At 45.5% G+C, this 16344-nt stretch overlaps 1 protein-coding gene across 9 annotated transcripts in view; it reads right to left on the reverse strand.

Moving 5' to 3' along the window:
* NFRKB (nuclear factor related to kappaB binding protein) overlaps positions 1–16344 on the reverse strand; it is a 35077-nt gene that overhangs the window by 3540 nt on the left and 15193 nt on the right. For 8 of the 9 annotated variants that reach the window (XM_012477006.2, XM_012477004.2, XM_012477001.2 and 5 more), the window contains 14 exons: positions 16079–16187; positions 15711–15837; positions 15401–15466; positions 12438–12517; positions 12283–12329; positions 11287–11347; positions 10696–10870; positions 9065–9171; positions 8500–8623; positions 8206–8285; positions 7821–8041; positions 7450–7720; positions 6588–6800; positions 2894–3661 (listed from right to left, as the gene is read on the reverse strand). In XM_012477006.2, the coding sequence (XP_012332429.2) occupies positions 2894–3661; positions 6588–6800; positions 7450–7720; positions 7821–8041; positions 8206–8285; positions 8500–8623; positions 9065–9171; positions 10696–10870; positions 11287–11347; positions 12283–12329; positions 12438–12517; positions 15401–15466; positions 15711–15837; positions 16079–16187 (2449 nt within the window). The remainder of the gene's footprint in view (positions 1–2893; positions 3662–6587; positions 6801–7449; positions 7721–7820; positions 8042–8205; positions 8286–8499; positions 8624–9064; positions 9172–10695; positions 10871–11286; positions 11348–12282; positions 12330–12437; positions 12518–15400; positions 15467–15710; positions 15838–16078; positions 16188–16344) is intronic. The other variant, XM_012477007.2, reaches the window with a different exon arrangement.

Below are 16344 nucleotides of genomic sequence, written 5' to 3' on the forward strand. Positions count from 1 at the left end.
AAAGAGACCGGCCATCAGCTGCAAAACTGCCCTGCAGGTCCCCGCGCCCACCTCCGTGGGCTCACTCACAGCCTGGAGCCTGCTAAAAAGCATGCAAAGAGGGTGACAGGCAACAGAGTACCTTGAGATAGTACCTCCAGATACATTTACTTACGGTTTTCTTCTTCCTCAAAATGCCTTTGTTGCTTAAAACATCTCAAACCAGTACACCAACTAGAATGATCCCTTCAGAAACTATCTAAAAAGCTGAGTAGGGCCGGGGCGCAGTGGCTCATGCCTGTAATCCCAGCACTTTGGGAGGCCGAGGTGGGTGGATCACGAGGTTAAGAGATTGAAACCCTGTGTCTACTAAAACTACAAAAATTAGTGGGATGTGGTGCTCGCCTGCAGTCCCAGCTACTCAGGAGGCCAAGGCAGGAGAACTGCTTGAACCCAGAAGGCAGGGGTTGCAGTGAGCCGAGATCATGCCACTGTACTCCAGCCTGGTGACAGAGCAAGACTCCTTCTCAAAAAAAAAAAAAAAAGCTGACTAGACGGGGGGAAAACAGCACCACCAATTGCTCTCCAGTTGCATCTACCCAGGTTGATTATAACAGGACAGAAGACACTTGATAGGACCTTCCTATGTTAGAGGAATTCAACAAAAACAGAAGTGTATCAAGTAAGTGCAGTTTCCCCGCTTCCTTATTTCAACTTCTATGATGTAGAAACCGAAGTACTAACTTTTTTTTTTTTTTTTTTTTTTTTTGAGATGGAGTCTCACTCTGCCACCCAGGCTGGAATGATCTCAGCTGACTGCAACTTCTGCCTCCTGGATTCAAGTGGTTCTCCTGCCTCAGTCTCCTGAGTAGCTGGGATTACAGGCGCCTGCCAACATTAGCCCGGCTAATTTTTGCATTTTTGGTAGAGACGGTTTCACCATGTTGGCCAGGCTGGTCTTGAACTCCTGACCTGGCAATCTGCCCACCTCGGCCTCCCAAAGTGCTGGGATTACAGGTGTGAGCCACTGCGCCCGACCAACTATTTCTTTTTTAAGCACACTTTGTTGGGGTTTTGTTTCTGGGTGTTCATTTGACTTATGTTTACATTCTTCGTCATTGCTCTGGCTTTTATCCCAATTTATGAAGGTTTCCCTACATAGCTTGCTCAGTAAAGCGAAACTGTATTTTACACTGTCTGTACAAGGCCCTCTTCTGAACAATGCCCCTTACCAAGAGGTTGAAGAGTAAATCCACATGCATCCACAAATACCTGTGTGGATATATGGATTTGATTTATGATAATGTAGACTTTCAAGCTAGTGGGGGAAGCAATAGTTATTCTGGCAAATTTGGAAACTAGGAAATGAGATTTCTACTTCATCCTATTCACAAAGATATATTTCAAATGCATTAATATATTTTTTTTAAACTCAAGATATTTTATGAAAATAAAGGTTAACATTTTATAACCGTGGGGTAAGGAAGGCACAGACACAAAACCGAGAAACCATTAAAGAAAATGCTGACAGATCTAATGAGATAAAGTTATAAATACCTGTAGAGCAAAAGACTCCATATGCAAGGTTAAAAGATGACAGACTGGAAAAAAATATTTTCTATGTATATAAAGAATTCACATCCACAGATTCTGCATCTTCTGGATGTTATAAAAAGCTACCTCAAACAATATGAAAATGCCAAATACCTCAAAAGAAAAGTGGCAAAGATTTACTCACCAGGGAGCACATGCCAGCCTCCAAATGAATGAATACTCAACTTCGCTCATATCAGGGAAATGAAATTAAAAAAGAACCCCCTTTTCACCAGTAAGACACGTACGCGAGGTTAAAAATACACGGTATCAGCATTGGTTAAGGTCTAGGGGAACAGGAGGCTTGCTGAAAGGAGCGTATGTATCTATGGCCTCTCAGGCGGCACCACTGGAGTACCGCAGTTCTCCATGTCTGCACCCCCATGGTGCGTGCTAGAACTCTCCACTTCAGAAACATCATGCACGTTCACACATAAGCACAGGAACATTCGCCACAGAGTGGCTAAGAGTGGAAACGCATCCTTTAGTAGAGCACCTTCTACCAGTTACTATGATACATTAAAAAGACCCCAGTCAATATCTGTGTATAGCCTAGAATGATCATCAAGACATTTCTAAAAAAATAAAAAGAACAAATCGAAGAATATATAAAGTCTCTCTCATGAGTGTTTTTTAAACTACATGTACATGTATGAAAATGCTCAAGAAAAGGACTAGAAAGATAAATGCCAAACCACCAATAGCAATTAGTGTTCATGACAGAAGAACTGGAACATGGTCAAGTTTTACTTCGTCTGCACCGTTCTTTACTATTTGAAAAGAGTGGTCTGAGTGTGGTGGCTCACACCTGTAATCCCAGCACCACTCTGGGAGGCTGAGGCGTGTGGATCACGAGATCTGGAGATCGAGACTATCCTGGCCAACATGGTGAAACCCCATCTCTACTAAAATACAAAAAATTAGCGAGCGTAGCAGTGTGTGCCTGTAGTCCCAGCTACTCAGGAGGCTGAGGCAGGGGTATCACTTGAACTGGGAGGCAAAGGTTGCAGTGAGCCAGGATAGTGCCACTGTACTCCAGCCCGGTGACAGAGCAAGATTCCGTCTCAAAAAAAAAAAAAAAGAAAAAGAAAAGAATGTATGCATGTACTAGACTTTAACAAATTGTGTTTCAAGGGAAAACAAAAGTCTATTAGTAAATAAATCTATCTGGGGTAAATGAGGTGATATAAACAGGGCTTCTAATTTCCACTCCTAAAAATCAGATTCCTAGTTTTTAGGGAGTCTCTCGCGTGATGGGCAGTTAAGAGCCTTGACTAAGTTTCCTATAAAGAAGACCTAAGCTTTACCGCTAGTTACTCACAGCCTGGGACGTGGACACGACCGTGGTGCTGACAGGAACCTGCCGCACAGTGGGGGCGCCTGTGCCGATGCTGATGGGGGTGCTTGCAGCCCCAGAAGCCACAGCTACAGTCTTGGACACGGCAGCATTCATACTGGACAAGGACACCGCTGAAGTATGGACAGTTCCAGACCCACTGGCTACCGAGGCTCCTTGCTTGGCGTGGGTTGCAACAGTGATGGTCTGGCCTGCTTTGGGAGGCATCACTCCCAGTCCCTGCACGATGCGGATCGTGGCAGCTGGTTTTGCTTCTGAAGAGGCCACTGTGCTTTTTCCCTTCTGGTCGGCCACACTCACACCCAGAGCTGGCATCAAGCGAAAAGCTGAACTTGAGGCTTCTGCCGGCTTGAGGTCAGGAGTCACTTTGACCACAGTGGTACCTGTTGGAGTGGATGAAGGGGCACTGGCTGAACTGGCCTTGGCAGGGCTATCAGCTGCATGGACTGGATTGGAAGTGACGTGTAAGGTGGCAGAGATGCCTTTGCCTGTAGTGTTGCCTCCTGTCCCGAAGAGGTCCTGGGTCAATTTGACTGTGGTAACCTGGGACTTGGCCAATGTGGCCATCATGTCCGGAGTGATTCGCAGAACCGTCTGGCCCTTGGCATCTGTGGTGATGGAAGAGGGTGGCAGACGCAATACATCCTTACCCTGGATGCGGAAGTTAGTGGCTGTGAGTGGAATGCTGTTGCCTGTCTGGGGTTTCACACCAAGCTGCCCAGTGATTGCCACCTGGATGGGGAGAAGCGGCACTGCTGAGGGATTCACAGGAGTAAACCAGTTACAAAATTCAGTTAGACCAACTTCCATTTCATGGGTAGATGTTCTGTATTTTTTAAACTTTTTATTTTGCTAACATTCACAGAAGTAAAGAACAGTATAACAAACCTTATGCCCTTTCACCCAGCTTCAAAAATTAATACTTTGTTTTAGCTATCCCTCCTCACTGTGGTTGGTGGGGGAGGGAGGAATTAGAATTTTAAAGTAAATCCAAGATCTATTATTTTACTGATCGATACCTCTGGTATACATCTATAACCTAGAAAAGGACTTTTTGAGACAGAGTCTTGCTATGTCACCTAGGCTGGAGTGCAGTGATACAATCAGAGCTCACTGCAGCCTCGAACTCCTGGGCTTAAATGTTCCTCCTGCCTTAGTCTCCTGAGTAGCTGGGACTACAGGTGTACCACTGAGCCTTGTTTCCCACGTCCTGAGGCCAGTTCCCTCATGTGTAACAGATGCAAGCCTTTTAATCTTATTCAGGGACTTCCTCTCTCTGTGGTGTGATCAATTTTCTCTCTTCTACTGGACCACGGCCATCAGAATGCAAACATGCTGTAATACTTCCCATCCTAAAAAACAACCAATCCTGTCTAATTCTACACCTCCCTCCACTCCACATTCAACTTCAGTTCTCTGCTCTCTTCAGAAGCAAAATTCCTCTAAAAATTGCCTATACAGTCACCCCTTGGTATGTGTGAGGGATGCCCCCAGGTAGATACTAACATCCACAGATGCTCAAGGCCCTTATACAAAATGCACTATCTCCAAATAACCTAAAAACAAGCTCCCGTGTAGTTAAAATCATCTCTAGATTACTTACAATATCTAATACATTGTAATTCCTGTGTAAATAGCTTCCATACTGAATTGGTTTTTTTTAACCTGTATTGCTATTTTTTATTAGGGTTTTTTTTCCAAATACTCAATCCATGGTTAGCTAATCTGAGAATGTGGAACCCACGGGTAAGGAAGCCAACTGTACGCACTGTCTCCACTTCCTCGCCTTACCGCTCTCTCTCTCTTTTTTTTTTTTTTTTTTTGAGACAGAGTTTCGCTCTTGTTGCCCAGGCTGAAGTGCAATGGTACGATCTCGGCTCACTGCAACCCATCTCCTGGGTTCAAGCGATTCCTCGCCTCAACCTCCTGAGTAGCTGGGATTACAGACATGCGCCACCGCACCCGGCTAATTTTGTATTTTTAGTAGAGACGGCATTTCTCCATGTTGGTCAGGCTGGTCTCAAACTCCTGACCTCAGGTGATCTGCCTGCCTTGACCTCCCATTGCTGGGATTACAGGAGTGAGCCATGCACCCAGCTTACTTTCTCTTTTGAACCCATTTCCCAAAAGTCACAATCCACTGGCTCAGTCAAGCCCATGAATCATCCTGATCCACCAAGTCTCATCTCACGCTGCCATTACATCTTACACAGGTGCTGCTTCCTCCTTCCCGACCACACTTTTCTCTGTCTTGCAGTCTCCACACCTCAATTTTCTTCTACTTCAGTAAATGATGCTACCATCTATCCAGGCACCCAAGCCAAAGCCATGGATGGGGTAAATCTCAGCTTCCTCCTCTCAGACCCCTACTCAAGCCACCAGCAAACTCCAATGGCTCTCCCTTCAACCACATCCAGACCCCACCATTCCCCTCCACCTCTGATGAACGGTCACTCCAATCTACACCAGCCTTACCTCTCAGCTGGACGACTGCCACTGCCTCCTACATGGGTTCCCCGTTTCCATTCTTGTCCCACACTGTTCATTCTATCCAGCAGCTGGATATTTCTTTAAATGCAAACCAGATCAAGTCACCCTTGCTCACTATATTCCAGTGGTTCCCCCCACATTTAAATTAACCTCAATGTCCCACATAATCTAACCACTGGCAACCTCTCCCATCCTCATCTTCTAACACCCTCACACTTACAACGCTTCAGCCACAATGATTTTCCTCTCGTTCCTCAATCATATTCCTGACACGAAACATCTGCACTTGCCATTCCTAGGCCTGGAATGTTTTATCTCCCACCATCACTACAAGGCACACTCTAATTTCATTCATTTCTTTGAAATGTCATCTCCCCAGAGAGGCCTTCTCCAATTACTCCAGGTAAAATAACACACTACTACTGGTCTCCACCCCTTAGTCTGTCTATATATTTGCATAGCAGTTCATACTATCTGACACTGAGGTACTTGTCTCTTGGCTCTATGAAAATATGAGTTCCATGAGGGCAAGGACTTAGTCTGTTTAATATACCACTAAATCCCCAATACTTAGGATAGTGTCTGGCTTAATATTTGCTTTATCGTTATGTGGTTCCATTTTTTAAAAAATGTTGCTTTATCATTACGAGGTTACATTTCTTCATCTGTACATAAGAGTGCCTACTCCATAGAGCTAAGAAGATGAGACTATTTAACAGGCATAAAATGCTTAACGCGGTCCAGGTGCACAGAAGGCACTCCTATCAGTATTAGTTGCTATACTGCTTCACAATTCTTTGAAGTTCGATGATTATTCTTTTATATTCACAACCAAGAAAGTATAAGCATATTCTACTTTTATGAGTGGTAAACTGAGAAGCCAATAAAATAAGGCCATGGGAATTTAACTAAATAAATTCATGGATAGTCTACTCTAAATCCAGAAACTCAACTACTACATGCTGAATTAAATGGAAATAAACAGAAGAAATCTCTTCAGCATCTATGAAGCCTGCACTGCCTTTGGTGGGAACTCATGCCTTATAAGCTGCAAGTCAAAGATGACAAATCTTCCCATGAGCATGCAGTCTGGCCAAGAACCTCCAGCTCTAGTGGTCCTGGCTCCAGGATGAAGGACTGAGATCCACCTGGAAAGAGCCCCACCTACCTGCTTGATGATGTTCTGTCCTGCGACGTTTTGAATGACGGCAGCTGTGGAGGCACTGGGAGCGGAGGTCCCAGGAGAACTCGTGGCCGGCTTACTCACAGGGCTGGCTGTGGCAGGGAGACTTGTCACCGTGAGCCCTGTCTGCCCAGGTCCAGGCCGCTGCACAGTGGCTGCCGTAGTCTGTGCTTTGACTGGCACAGTGGCCATTACTGTCTAATTCAGGGCATGAGGCCGAGAGCTTAATTAGACACTAAGATGCAGACCAGCACTCTAAGCACAGTCGCCCACATCACACCCAGGAAGCATTCCTCTCCAAGAGTTTCTAATCCCACAGTACTTAAGGCACACCACTCTCTAAAATGGACACTGTAAATGTCTTATTTGTATACAACATCTAGATTTTCAGAATGCTTTTGCATTTAATGTCTCATTTTATTCCTACATACTGAGGACAAATACTATTTTACCCCTTTTATAGCAAAGGAAACTGAGACAAAGAGAATACAAGTCTTCTCTCAACTCGCACAACTAGTTTGTGGTGTGGCTAAGACTAGAGGCACACAGAAGGAGCCTGAGATGTAGACTCACAAGGTCCCAATTTACAACCCACCTCTCCCAAGATCCCGAGGTTATGGGGAAATCACTCAGCTGCTCTGAAGATCTGATTCCCAACACATAAACACACTATCTAAAAATGCTTACACAGCTTTGAACATTAAGTGGCTTGTTCTGATGAATGTCATCACCAGTAGCAATAATCTACAGCTCCCCAGTCCTTAGCCAGACTCTGCCCATTTGACTCATCAGCCCACCTCTGGGTCTGCCATCCCTGCCTCCCTGTGGCCACAGCTTCCCTGTTTACCTGGGGCACTACTTTGGTCTGTGTGGCAGTGGCTGGAACGCGGATCTGCGGTCCTGCTGGCATCTGTGGCAGTGTCTGTGCTGGCCCTGTCGACTGCTGAGAAACAGCAGAAAGGCTAGGCTGGGCCACCACTCGCACCTGGGACAGTCCGGCAGAGCCAGAGTGGCTCACGACCCGGGCAGCAGCCTGAGAACTGGGTGTAGTCTGGCTGGAAGCTGGGGAAAGCATTGTTCCCAGATGTGGCATTGTTGGTGAAGACACTAGAAGAACACTAGGAGGAACATCGGGGAAAGACAAAAAACAAAAACTTAGGACACGCATACAGAAGGACTCTAGAAGGAAAAAGGTAAAGAAGAAAAGAAGGAGCTTACCCTGAGCTAGACTTAGCTGGTTCTGAGACTGTGGTAGGGCCGCTTTTGTTCATCACCGATACAGGTGGAGGGGAGATGGGAGTGGCAGGCAATGCCGGTGTGGTGGGGGTTACAGGTGTGACTGGGGTGGGTGGCATACTGGAGTCACTGAGGCTCATCTGGCTCTGCTCAGAAGGGCCACTGCTAAGGACCTTTATGGAGCTCTCCTTGCTACTGGACTTCTAGAATGGAAAACAAAGAAAACTCACCTGCAGGTGTAGTGAAGATTCCCCTAAAGGAAGGGATGCCCCTGCAGCTACTGATGCCGGGAGTGAAAGCTGACCAGCTACTCTTAGTTGCCTCCATCCAGAATCTCTAAGGCAGACACTCTCCTAAGGTCACTTACCACCTTGGATGGGGGCTTGGGTTTTTGCTGAAGGGCTTTTCTGGCTTTAGCTGCAGCTGCTTGTGCTTGGTGAATCCGCTCTGTGAACAAGACGGGTAAGCTTTAGCCAGAGTTTAACCTTAGCAAACTAAAAAGAAGGGCTTTGTTAAAAACCAACGCCTTGCTGGTGGACTGAATCCTGCCTCTACAATCCTGTCCTACCTATATGCCAATGAAGAGAATAATGGAATTAGGGCAGAAAGTCAAAAAGTATCCCCAGTCTAGTTGGACACAGTGCCCAGAGGCCTCACACACCAAACTCTTCTTCGCTCCGGTCACGATGCAGGTAGATCCACAGCTTTCGTCCAATGTCATATTTCACACAAGGATCTTTTTCATAATGCAGCCGATCCAGTGCACCACTCACTACTGTATTTACCTACAAATCAGACAGAGGGAAGTAAGAAAAAGTTCAGAGAACAGAAGTTATTTGGACTCTAGAAAAAAAAGTCATTAGATCTAAATCACAGCTGATACACAGATCCTATCTCAGCCTACCTGCATATTACCAATAGATCACCAAATCGTTTGCCAAAACAATAAATGTTGTAAGACTACAGAGGTATTGATCTATTTTTACTGTAAGGATAGTGTGAAGTAAGTAAGTGACCAGCCGCCCTTTACCATAAGCTAAAAGAAAGCCTAGAGCCAAAATTTGTGTTTGACTAACAGCAAGGGTTTTGATCACTATGCATTTTTCAAGATATCTTTTCTCACTTCATTCAGATTTTTTTTTAAATTTGTTATATTTTACATTTCCTAATAAGTTTTCTCAAATCCATTCTGAAATGAAGCAAAAGTAATTTCCTCTCCATCCTACCTGAGTGCTGGTGACATCTGGTGCAAGAAACTGGGAATCCTTAAGCAGTTCACAGATCTCTGCCCGTGTACCTTCTCCATTAGGCAGTCGAGCTGCAGCGTCCCGAACTGATGACATGAGAAAGCACACAGTCCACAAGTCAGGCAGGGTTCCTACAGAGGTACAGCCTCCCCGATCAGCTTCGGTGGGCAAAGTTCCCTGGGATTCCTGCTCCTCTACCTTCACTGACTCCAGATAGGTGCACTCTGCCCTCTAGCGGCTAGCAGCTCACCCACTGGAGTTTCCCATACACTTTTTTTGAGACAGTTTTGCTCATCCCCTAGGCTGAAGTGCAAGGGCACGATATCAGCTCACTGCAACCTCCACCTCCCAGGTTCAAGTGATTCTCCTGCCTCAGCCTCCTAAGCAGCTGAGATTACAGTCGTGCACCACCATCTATGGCTAATTTTTGCATGTTTAGTAGAGACAGGGTTTCACCATGTTGACCAGGCTGGTCTTGAATTCCTGAGCTCAGGTGATCCGCCTGCCTTGGTCTCCCAAAATGCTGGGATTACATATATGAGCCACCGTGCCCAGCCCCTGTAAGAGTCACTTTTAGGTGACATCTTAGAATTCAGAGGGACCGTGAACTCAGGTGGGAAGCAAAATTACATCTTAAACTGAAACTAAGCATTTCCTTCAATTATGAACAAAGGGAACAAACCACATACTGGCAGTGCTGTGATGTGTAACAGAAATCATACATTTTCATATACAGCTACTACAGACAGCTAAGAATATCATTTATACTCATCACTACTTGGAAATTGCAAAAATATCAGACCTGCTGCTAGATCTTGTCATATAACATCATAACAACAACACATATTTCTACACCATAAACTTGTTTTAACATTTTGATAACTATTGCAAAACAACTGGTTTCTTTTGTAACTATATTTTATTTTATGCATTTAAAAGCATAATTCTGGCCAGACGGCGGCTCATGCCTGTAATCCCAGCACTTTGGGAGGCCAAGGCGGGCAGATCATCACCTGAGGTTGGGAGTTTGAGACAGCCTGACCAACAAGAAGAAACCCTGTCTCTACTAAAAATAAAAAATTATCCAGGCATGGTGGAGCATGCCTGTAATCCCAGCTTCTTGGGAGCCTAAGGCAGGAGAATCACTTGAAGGTAGAGGTTGCAGTGAGCTGAGATTGTGCCATTGCACTCCAGCCTGGGCAAAAAGAGAGAAACTCTGTCTCAAAAAAAAAAAAAAAAAGCGTAATTCTGAGAAGGGGTCCTTAAGTTCCACCAGAGGGGGCCAAAGGGATTCCTGGCATTCAAAAAGGTAAGAACCCTCACTGTTAAATGAAGCATAGACTGGAGGAAGCAAATTCCTATATTTAACTTTTTTAGCTGGTCTGGGAGCAACTCCTAAGTAAACATTAATATGAGCCCAGACTTCAGGAAGAAGACTGGGAGCTGAAGATTTCCCTTCAGGCCCAAACTCCAATGCTTAGAAAAAACGATGCCTGTTCTCAAAACCTTCCCTGGGTGGAGGGGTAAAGGGAGGACAGAGTTCAGATGTGACTAGAGAAAAGCTGTGGGGTGAAGAAAGGGATCTGTCATAATCAACACGTGCTACCTACCAAGAGACAGAATGGTGACGTAGGCAGGCCGGTCAGAGCGCAGCAGGGAGTGCTCCCGAGCCTTGTTGAGCGAGGTCTCCTTGTCAAACACGCCCTTCACTGGCCCCACCACAGACTCAAAGCCGTGCATGCGAAAGGTGAATGCCTTATGGGGTTGGCTATACCTGTAACGCTCCTACCAAGAGACAAGGGACAAGGCTGCTAGGTCAGAATTATTGGGGTTCTCTCTCAGGCTTCCTTGCAATATAAGCAGATCCACATGGAACGATTAAAACAGGAAGGAAACAAGTGATTCCTTAGCCAACCACAGTAGGAAAAGGATGGTTTTCAGAGCCATCACTGAGCAGAGGGTCAAGGAGGTAATACAAAGGCACTTAGCTACCTGGAAGACAAGATCATCCAACTATTTATTGCTTACTCCCTTTCCCCACACTGTTTTCACCCCCAACACGCAATCCCAGCCAACAGAAGGTCTAAGGGGGACGGTATGAGTTTCCTGCAAGAAGGAGGATGCAAGAGAGTCAGGCTCAGAGCTTCTCTCTGCATGGTTCACAGAGGCAGAGACTTACACTGCTCTTAGGTACTTCTTACCTGCTCCTGAAAAACCCGTTTCTCCTCCCCAGTGCTGGGCCGCACCACATAGTCAGTTCTTCTGGAATATAAAGAATTCTGTATCAACCCTGAGAGCTGGCATGTGTGTCAGATCTATTGCCCCTGCTTCAGAACCATTCCCACTGTGACATGGAAAGATGTCCCTCCATAAGCACTCAACTCTTACAAAGGTAAAGAGCCCACTTTCCAGCTCCTATAAAGTAACTCCTGTTGGTATTTCCAAAATCGCTTCTTAGAAATCCAGAAAGGTACTGGGTAGATGGTAAACAGGCTGACATCTCTACCTACTGTTTTCAATACTGCTGCTAAGTAGGTCCATTTAAATGGCAAGAAAACAATTCGGCCTTAGAGGAACAAGGGGCTTCAGGTGTGTTAGATAAGGGTTGTTTTTCTACTTCCAGGGAAAGTACCCAGGGCTTGAGTTCTACACCCCATTATGTGAAGCAACAGTTCTGTCACTTAGACTGGGCCTCTGTGCTAGTGTCAGAAAACTACAGAACCATACCAGGACAGAAACAGAAACACGGGACAATGAGATAAAAAGAGCCTACCTAGGACTGGGAGTCAAGAGATCTAAGTTCTAGCTGGGGTCCTGCTGCTAACCTTCAGCAAGTCACTTAATGTCATGCTTCCATTTATTGGACTGAGAAAGGTGGGTTGGACTAGTAATTCTCAAGTAGGAACCGAGAAAAGAATACACATTAAAAAAGTGTGTCCACCCACAAGGCAGATCATATGCCCCTTAGCGGCTCTCCCCTCGGCTCCTTTCTCCACCCAAGCACCTTCCACAGGGAATACCGCACACTCAGGGGGTGTGGCCTTCCTCAGTATCCCGAGTCAGGCAGAACCAGTGGACTCCTCAGAGCTCTGAAGACCATTACAGCTCTAGCATAGCAAGAAGTATTAGTACAACCAAGGCAGTATCTGAACTACAGGTTCCCAGGACATCACCCACCACTACAGTATAGTACTCACACCCGAGGGACAGGTGTCGTGGCATCTGAGCTGTCTTCATTTTCTTGCTGGAGAAAAAAAAAACGTTGATGGGTAAATGGACTAACGAAATTGGGCAAACTTAAGAGCTCTGAAAACCTAATGAGAAGGATCTGGTATCTCTTTAAAAACCATACCTTACAGAAGGCCTGATCTTTGGTCTCTAGCCATAGCTGGAAGAGGGCAGCTAATTCCTTTTCATTATCTTGGGACTGACCTATTAGAGGAATAAAGAGACAAAAACTCTGAAAGTCTAAGGTATTACTGAGAATCCTGCTTTCTCTTTACTAGCTGTATCTACACCACAGAGAGATTTATATCAGGTGCTGTAGCAACGATCCTTTGCACATCCACTGCCTTCCAGGTGGTGGAAGTCAGCCTGGACCACTATTCTTGGATGCCATCTAATCAAATCATTCACTCCGTAGGCATTCACTGAGTACCCACTGTGCCAGGCATTGCATGTGAGGCTAAGGTTACTCAGTGAATTCAGTCTCCACTCTCATAGAGTTTACAGTCAAGTGAGGAAAGAGCACACATTAAACAAATTCAAAAGTGGCAGGCATCACAAAGGACGTAATGACAGCGTATACCAAGGGAATTATTCTATTTTTGTAGGTAAGAAAGGCTTCTGGCTAGTGGGGCACAGAGGAATTCTATTCACTAGCACAGCAGTTAAGATCCTGGGGCAGGTAAAAGCTTGACTTCCCATGACCTGCCTAGAAAGAGATAAGCCCTGTCTCCTGTGCCCTCCTTTCTGGTTACTCTGTTCAGACTGCCTGAGACACTGATGGCACCTGTGTCTCCTACCCAGGCTAGAAGCCACAGGACCATCATCGGCCAGGTCTGCTTATGTAATGAATACAGCTACCCTTCTCAAAGAGGCTGTTTATCTTTGTTTTCATAATCAATACACAATACCACCATTTGCAGAAAGCGCTCAACAATGGCAGATGGCTTCAAATAAAGCATCTGCCCCACAAGCTTCAAATGTTTATTATCTGCCTTACAAGAAAGTCTGCCAAGCCCACGTATACATACTCCCTCCATGGCTACTGCAGCCCACATCCTGATGCCAGGGGAGGGTGGGTGCTTGCAGTCAGCTATCATCATCACCTTCAGCTCACAGTGGCTTTACCTCCACCATTCCACTAGGGAATCACGCTCACTGAAAAATCTGCAACTTCCTCCATGTTCACTAATCTTTAGTGTTTATCTTACTGAATCTTTTAGAAACTATGGAGGCAAATGACCACTCCCCATTTCTCAGGCACTCCTGTCTCCTGGCTTCCAAGACTCAGGAAAACCCTGTCCCAGGCTTCTCCCATCTCTACAGTCACCTCCCACCCACACACTCTCACTCAGCCCCTCTGCCATGAAGAGCCCTCCTCGGCCCTCTCTCCTCACTCTGTGCTTCCTCCCCAGGTCATAGCACCATCTGTGCCCTGCACCGCACACATGCCAACACTTTCCCCCTTAACTTTCTAGTCTGAATTCTAAACCCACACATCCTACTGTCTATTCAACAACTCCACTGAAATACCTCAAAGGCAGTTCTAAAACTAAACTCAGGCTGGGAGCGGTGGCTCACACCCATAATCCCAGCACTTTGGGAGGCCGAGGCAGGTGGATTACCTGAGCTCAGGAGTTCAAGACCAACCTGGGCAACATGGGGAAACCCCATCTCTACTAAAAATACAAAAATTAGCCAGGAGTGGTGGCATGCGCCTGCGGTCCCAGCTACTTAGGAGGCTGAGGCAGGAGAATCGCTTGAGCCCAAGGAAGCAGAGGTTGCAGTGAGCCGAGATTGTGCCACTGCACTCCAGCATGGGGGACACAGCAAGACTCTATCTCAATAAATAAAGAAATAAAACAAACTAAACTCAGGATCTCCACCCTCCAAATCCAGTCCTCTACAGCTGCTCCTGTACGAACAGCATCTTCCTCCACCAGATACAATCTAGCAGGAGCCATGTCTCACACCATTCTACCTCACTCCCCACAGCCAAGCCATAACCAAGTCCACCTAAATCTTTCTCAAACGTATCCATCTTCTCGCCCCACATCTAAATTACCATCAGCTCTTATAGCCCGTGGGTTGTGTGACTGTTTTAGATCAAATCTTCCCCATGAAAAGGTTCCACCTCCTCCACCTCAAATGCTGCTGCCTCCCTTCTGCCTGCCTGGCTCGGTCCTATTCATCATACAGCTCTGCTCAGATGCTGCTTCCTCAGGAAGGTCCTCCCGACTCTGCAAACTACATCATTTCCTATTATAATAAACTCCCACCCTCTCTGTTACTTTTCCTTTACAGAAAGGATCAGTTTGTCATCTAATCTAAAGGAGTATGTTCCCCAAATAGACCTTAGGTCCCATGAGAGGCGAGCACTGTCTCAGAAGCCATGGTTTCCCCAAGCACCTAACAACAGTGCCTGACACCTAGAAGCTGAATAAATGTAATACACAATGAATGAATGGGTCTACTGTTTTCATAAACTGCTCTCCATACACCCCTCCATAGACCACTCAAAGAGCACAGAGAAAGATTTATCAATTTCAATAGGAAACCAACGCTGGATTTCTCCCATATCACCATCACCAGGTAACAGCCTCCAAGTGACTTCAGATGCATGTTATGACAACTTACACACTAAGTGGGCTTTATAAACTTAAACACAAGGACACTGTTCTTTATAAATAACTTATTCGGGGTTGTTGCACATTCTCCTCAATAGCAAAGCCCATTTTTAAGAAAGAAAAATATTTATATTACAAATTAATCCAAAGTCATTGCTATGATTAATATAAATGTTGATGCTATTAAAAATAACCTTACAGATTTAAATCTAGCCATCACCAGACTGCATCACACAGAAAGAGCTATTCCTTCCATCTCAGCTTTTGTCCAATGAAGGGAGTTAACCCATCTTAAGAGTACAAAAAGGGTCTTGAGGGTTCCTTCAAAGAGCAAAATCAGCTCTAATATTGCTTTTTTTTTTAAACCAATCTGTAGGACTATATTGACTGGAAGGCAAAGAGGCTTAGGGGAAGGAATGAGAGAATTAAAACCTGACAGAAGTAGGTAATACTGATTACTTACCAAGCAACTTCCACTGCTGGGTTTTCTCTTTGAATTCAACAAATGGAGAAAAACTGGAAGGAACAGCTGGAAGAAATGGTCCACATAAGCCATACAGGTCAGAAAGAGTGCTAAACTCCTAACAACTAGCATCCCTGAGCTCTGACACAGCTTTTGAGTGTTCCACAGTACATCAAAAATGCAGGAACATTCGAGGCACTGCATTATGCACAGGCATAATGGATTACACGAGCAAAGCTGCAGTTTATTCTAAGAATTAATTAGACAAAAGGGGGGAAAAAATACTGACCCTACAAAAAGGGCACCTTACCTCGACTTTCTCCAGCAAGATACTGCAAGGCTGGTAGTACCAACTCGGCCCAGTTGGGGGCAGCAGAGAACCAGCTGTTGAGGGAGCTGGCTGGCGATGACTGCCAATCCAAAACTCGCTCCTCTAGCTGAGGGAAAGCAAAGGCAGAACCCAGTCAGACTTCTCTTCTATACCAGCAATTCCACAGAAGTGCCACAGCAAGCTGGGGCACATGCATCCAGAGTTTGTCCAAGTCACAAAGCAAGTTAACTACAGAGCTTTAAGAGGAACCCAGAGTTCTGCTTCTCAAGCTATAGATCATTTAGATCATTCAGGATTTGAGCACTTTGAAAACTCTGATGTACATCCAACTTTTCCAAAACTCTTACCATGGCAAGGCTAGCCTGACTCTCCAGCAGCAAGATCTCTAATAGAAGAGAAAAAAAGCTGGAAGATATTTCATTGATTCCAAGGCAAGGCTTGAGGTCTTCAAGGGGCCTAATGAGGAAAGAAAACTATAAGAACCAAAAAGACCAAGAACACATGCCTAGACTGGTTCAGGCCTCCAAGCCTCCTACCAGTCATAAAAGAGTTCAAGAAAGCAAACAACACATTTTCCCAGCAGAATCCCTGGGACTCCAGGTATACAAGTCCA

The sequence above is a fragment of the Aotus nancymaae genome, unplaced genomic scaffold (genome assembly GCF_030222135.1).
Source record: "Aotus nancymaae isolate 86718 unplaced genomic scaffold, 86718_ANA_hifiasm-v0.15.2.pri h1tg000012l, whole genome shotgun sequence".
Taxonomy (NCBI): Eukaryota; Metazoa; Chordata; class Mammalia; order Primates; family Aotidae; genus Aotus; species Aotus nancymaae.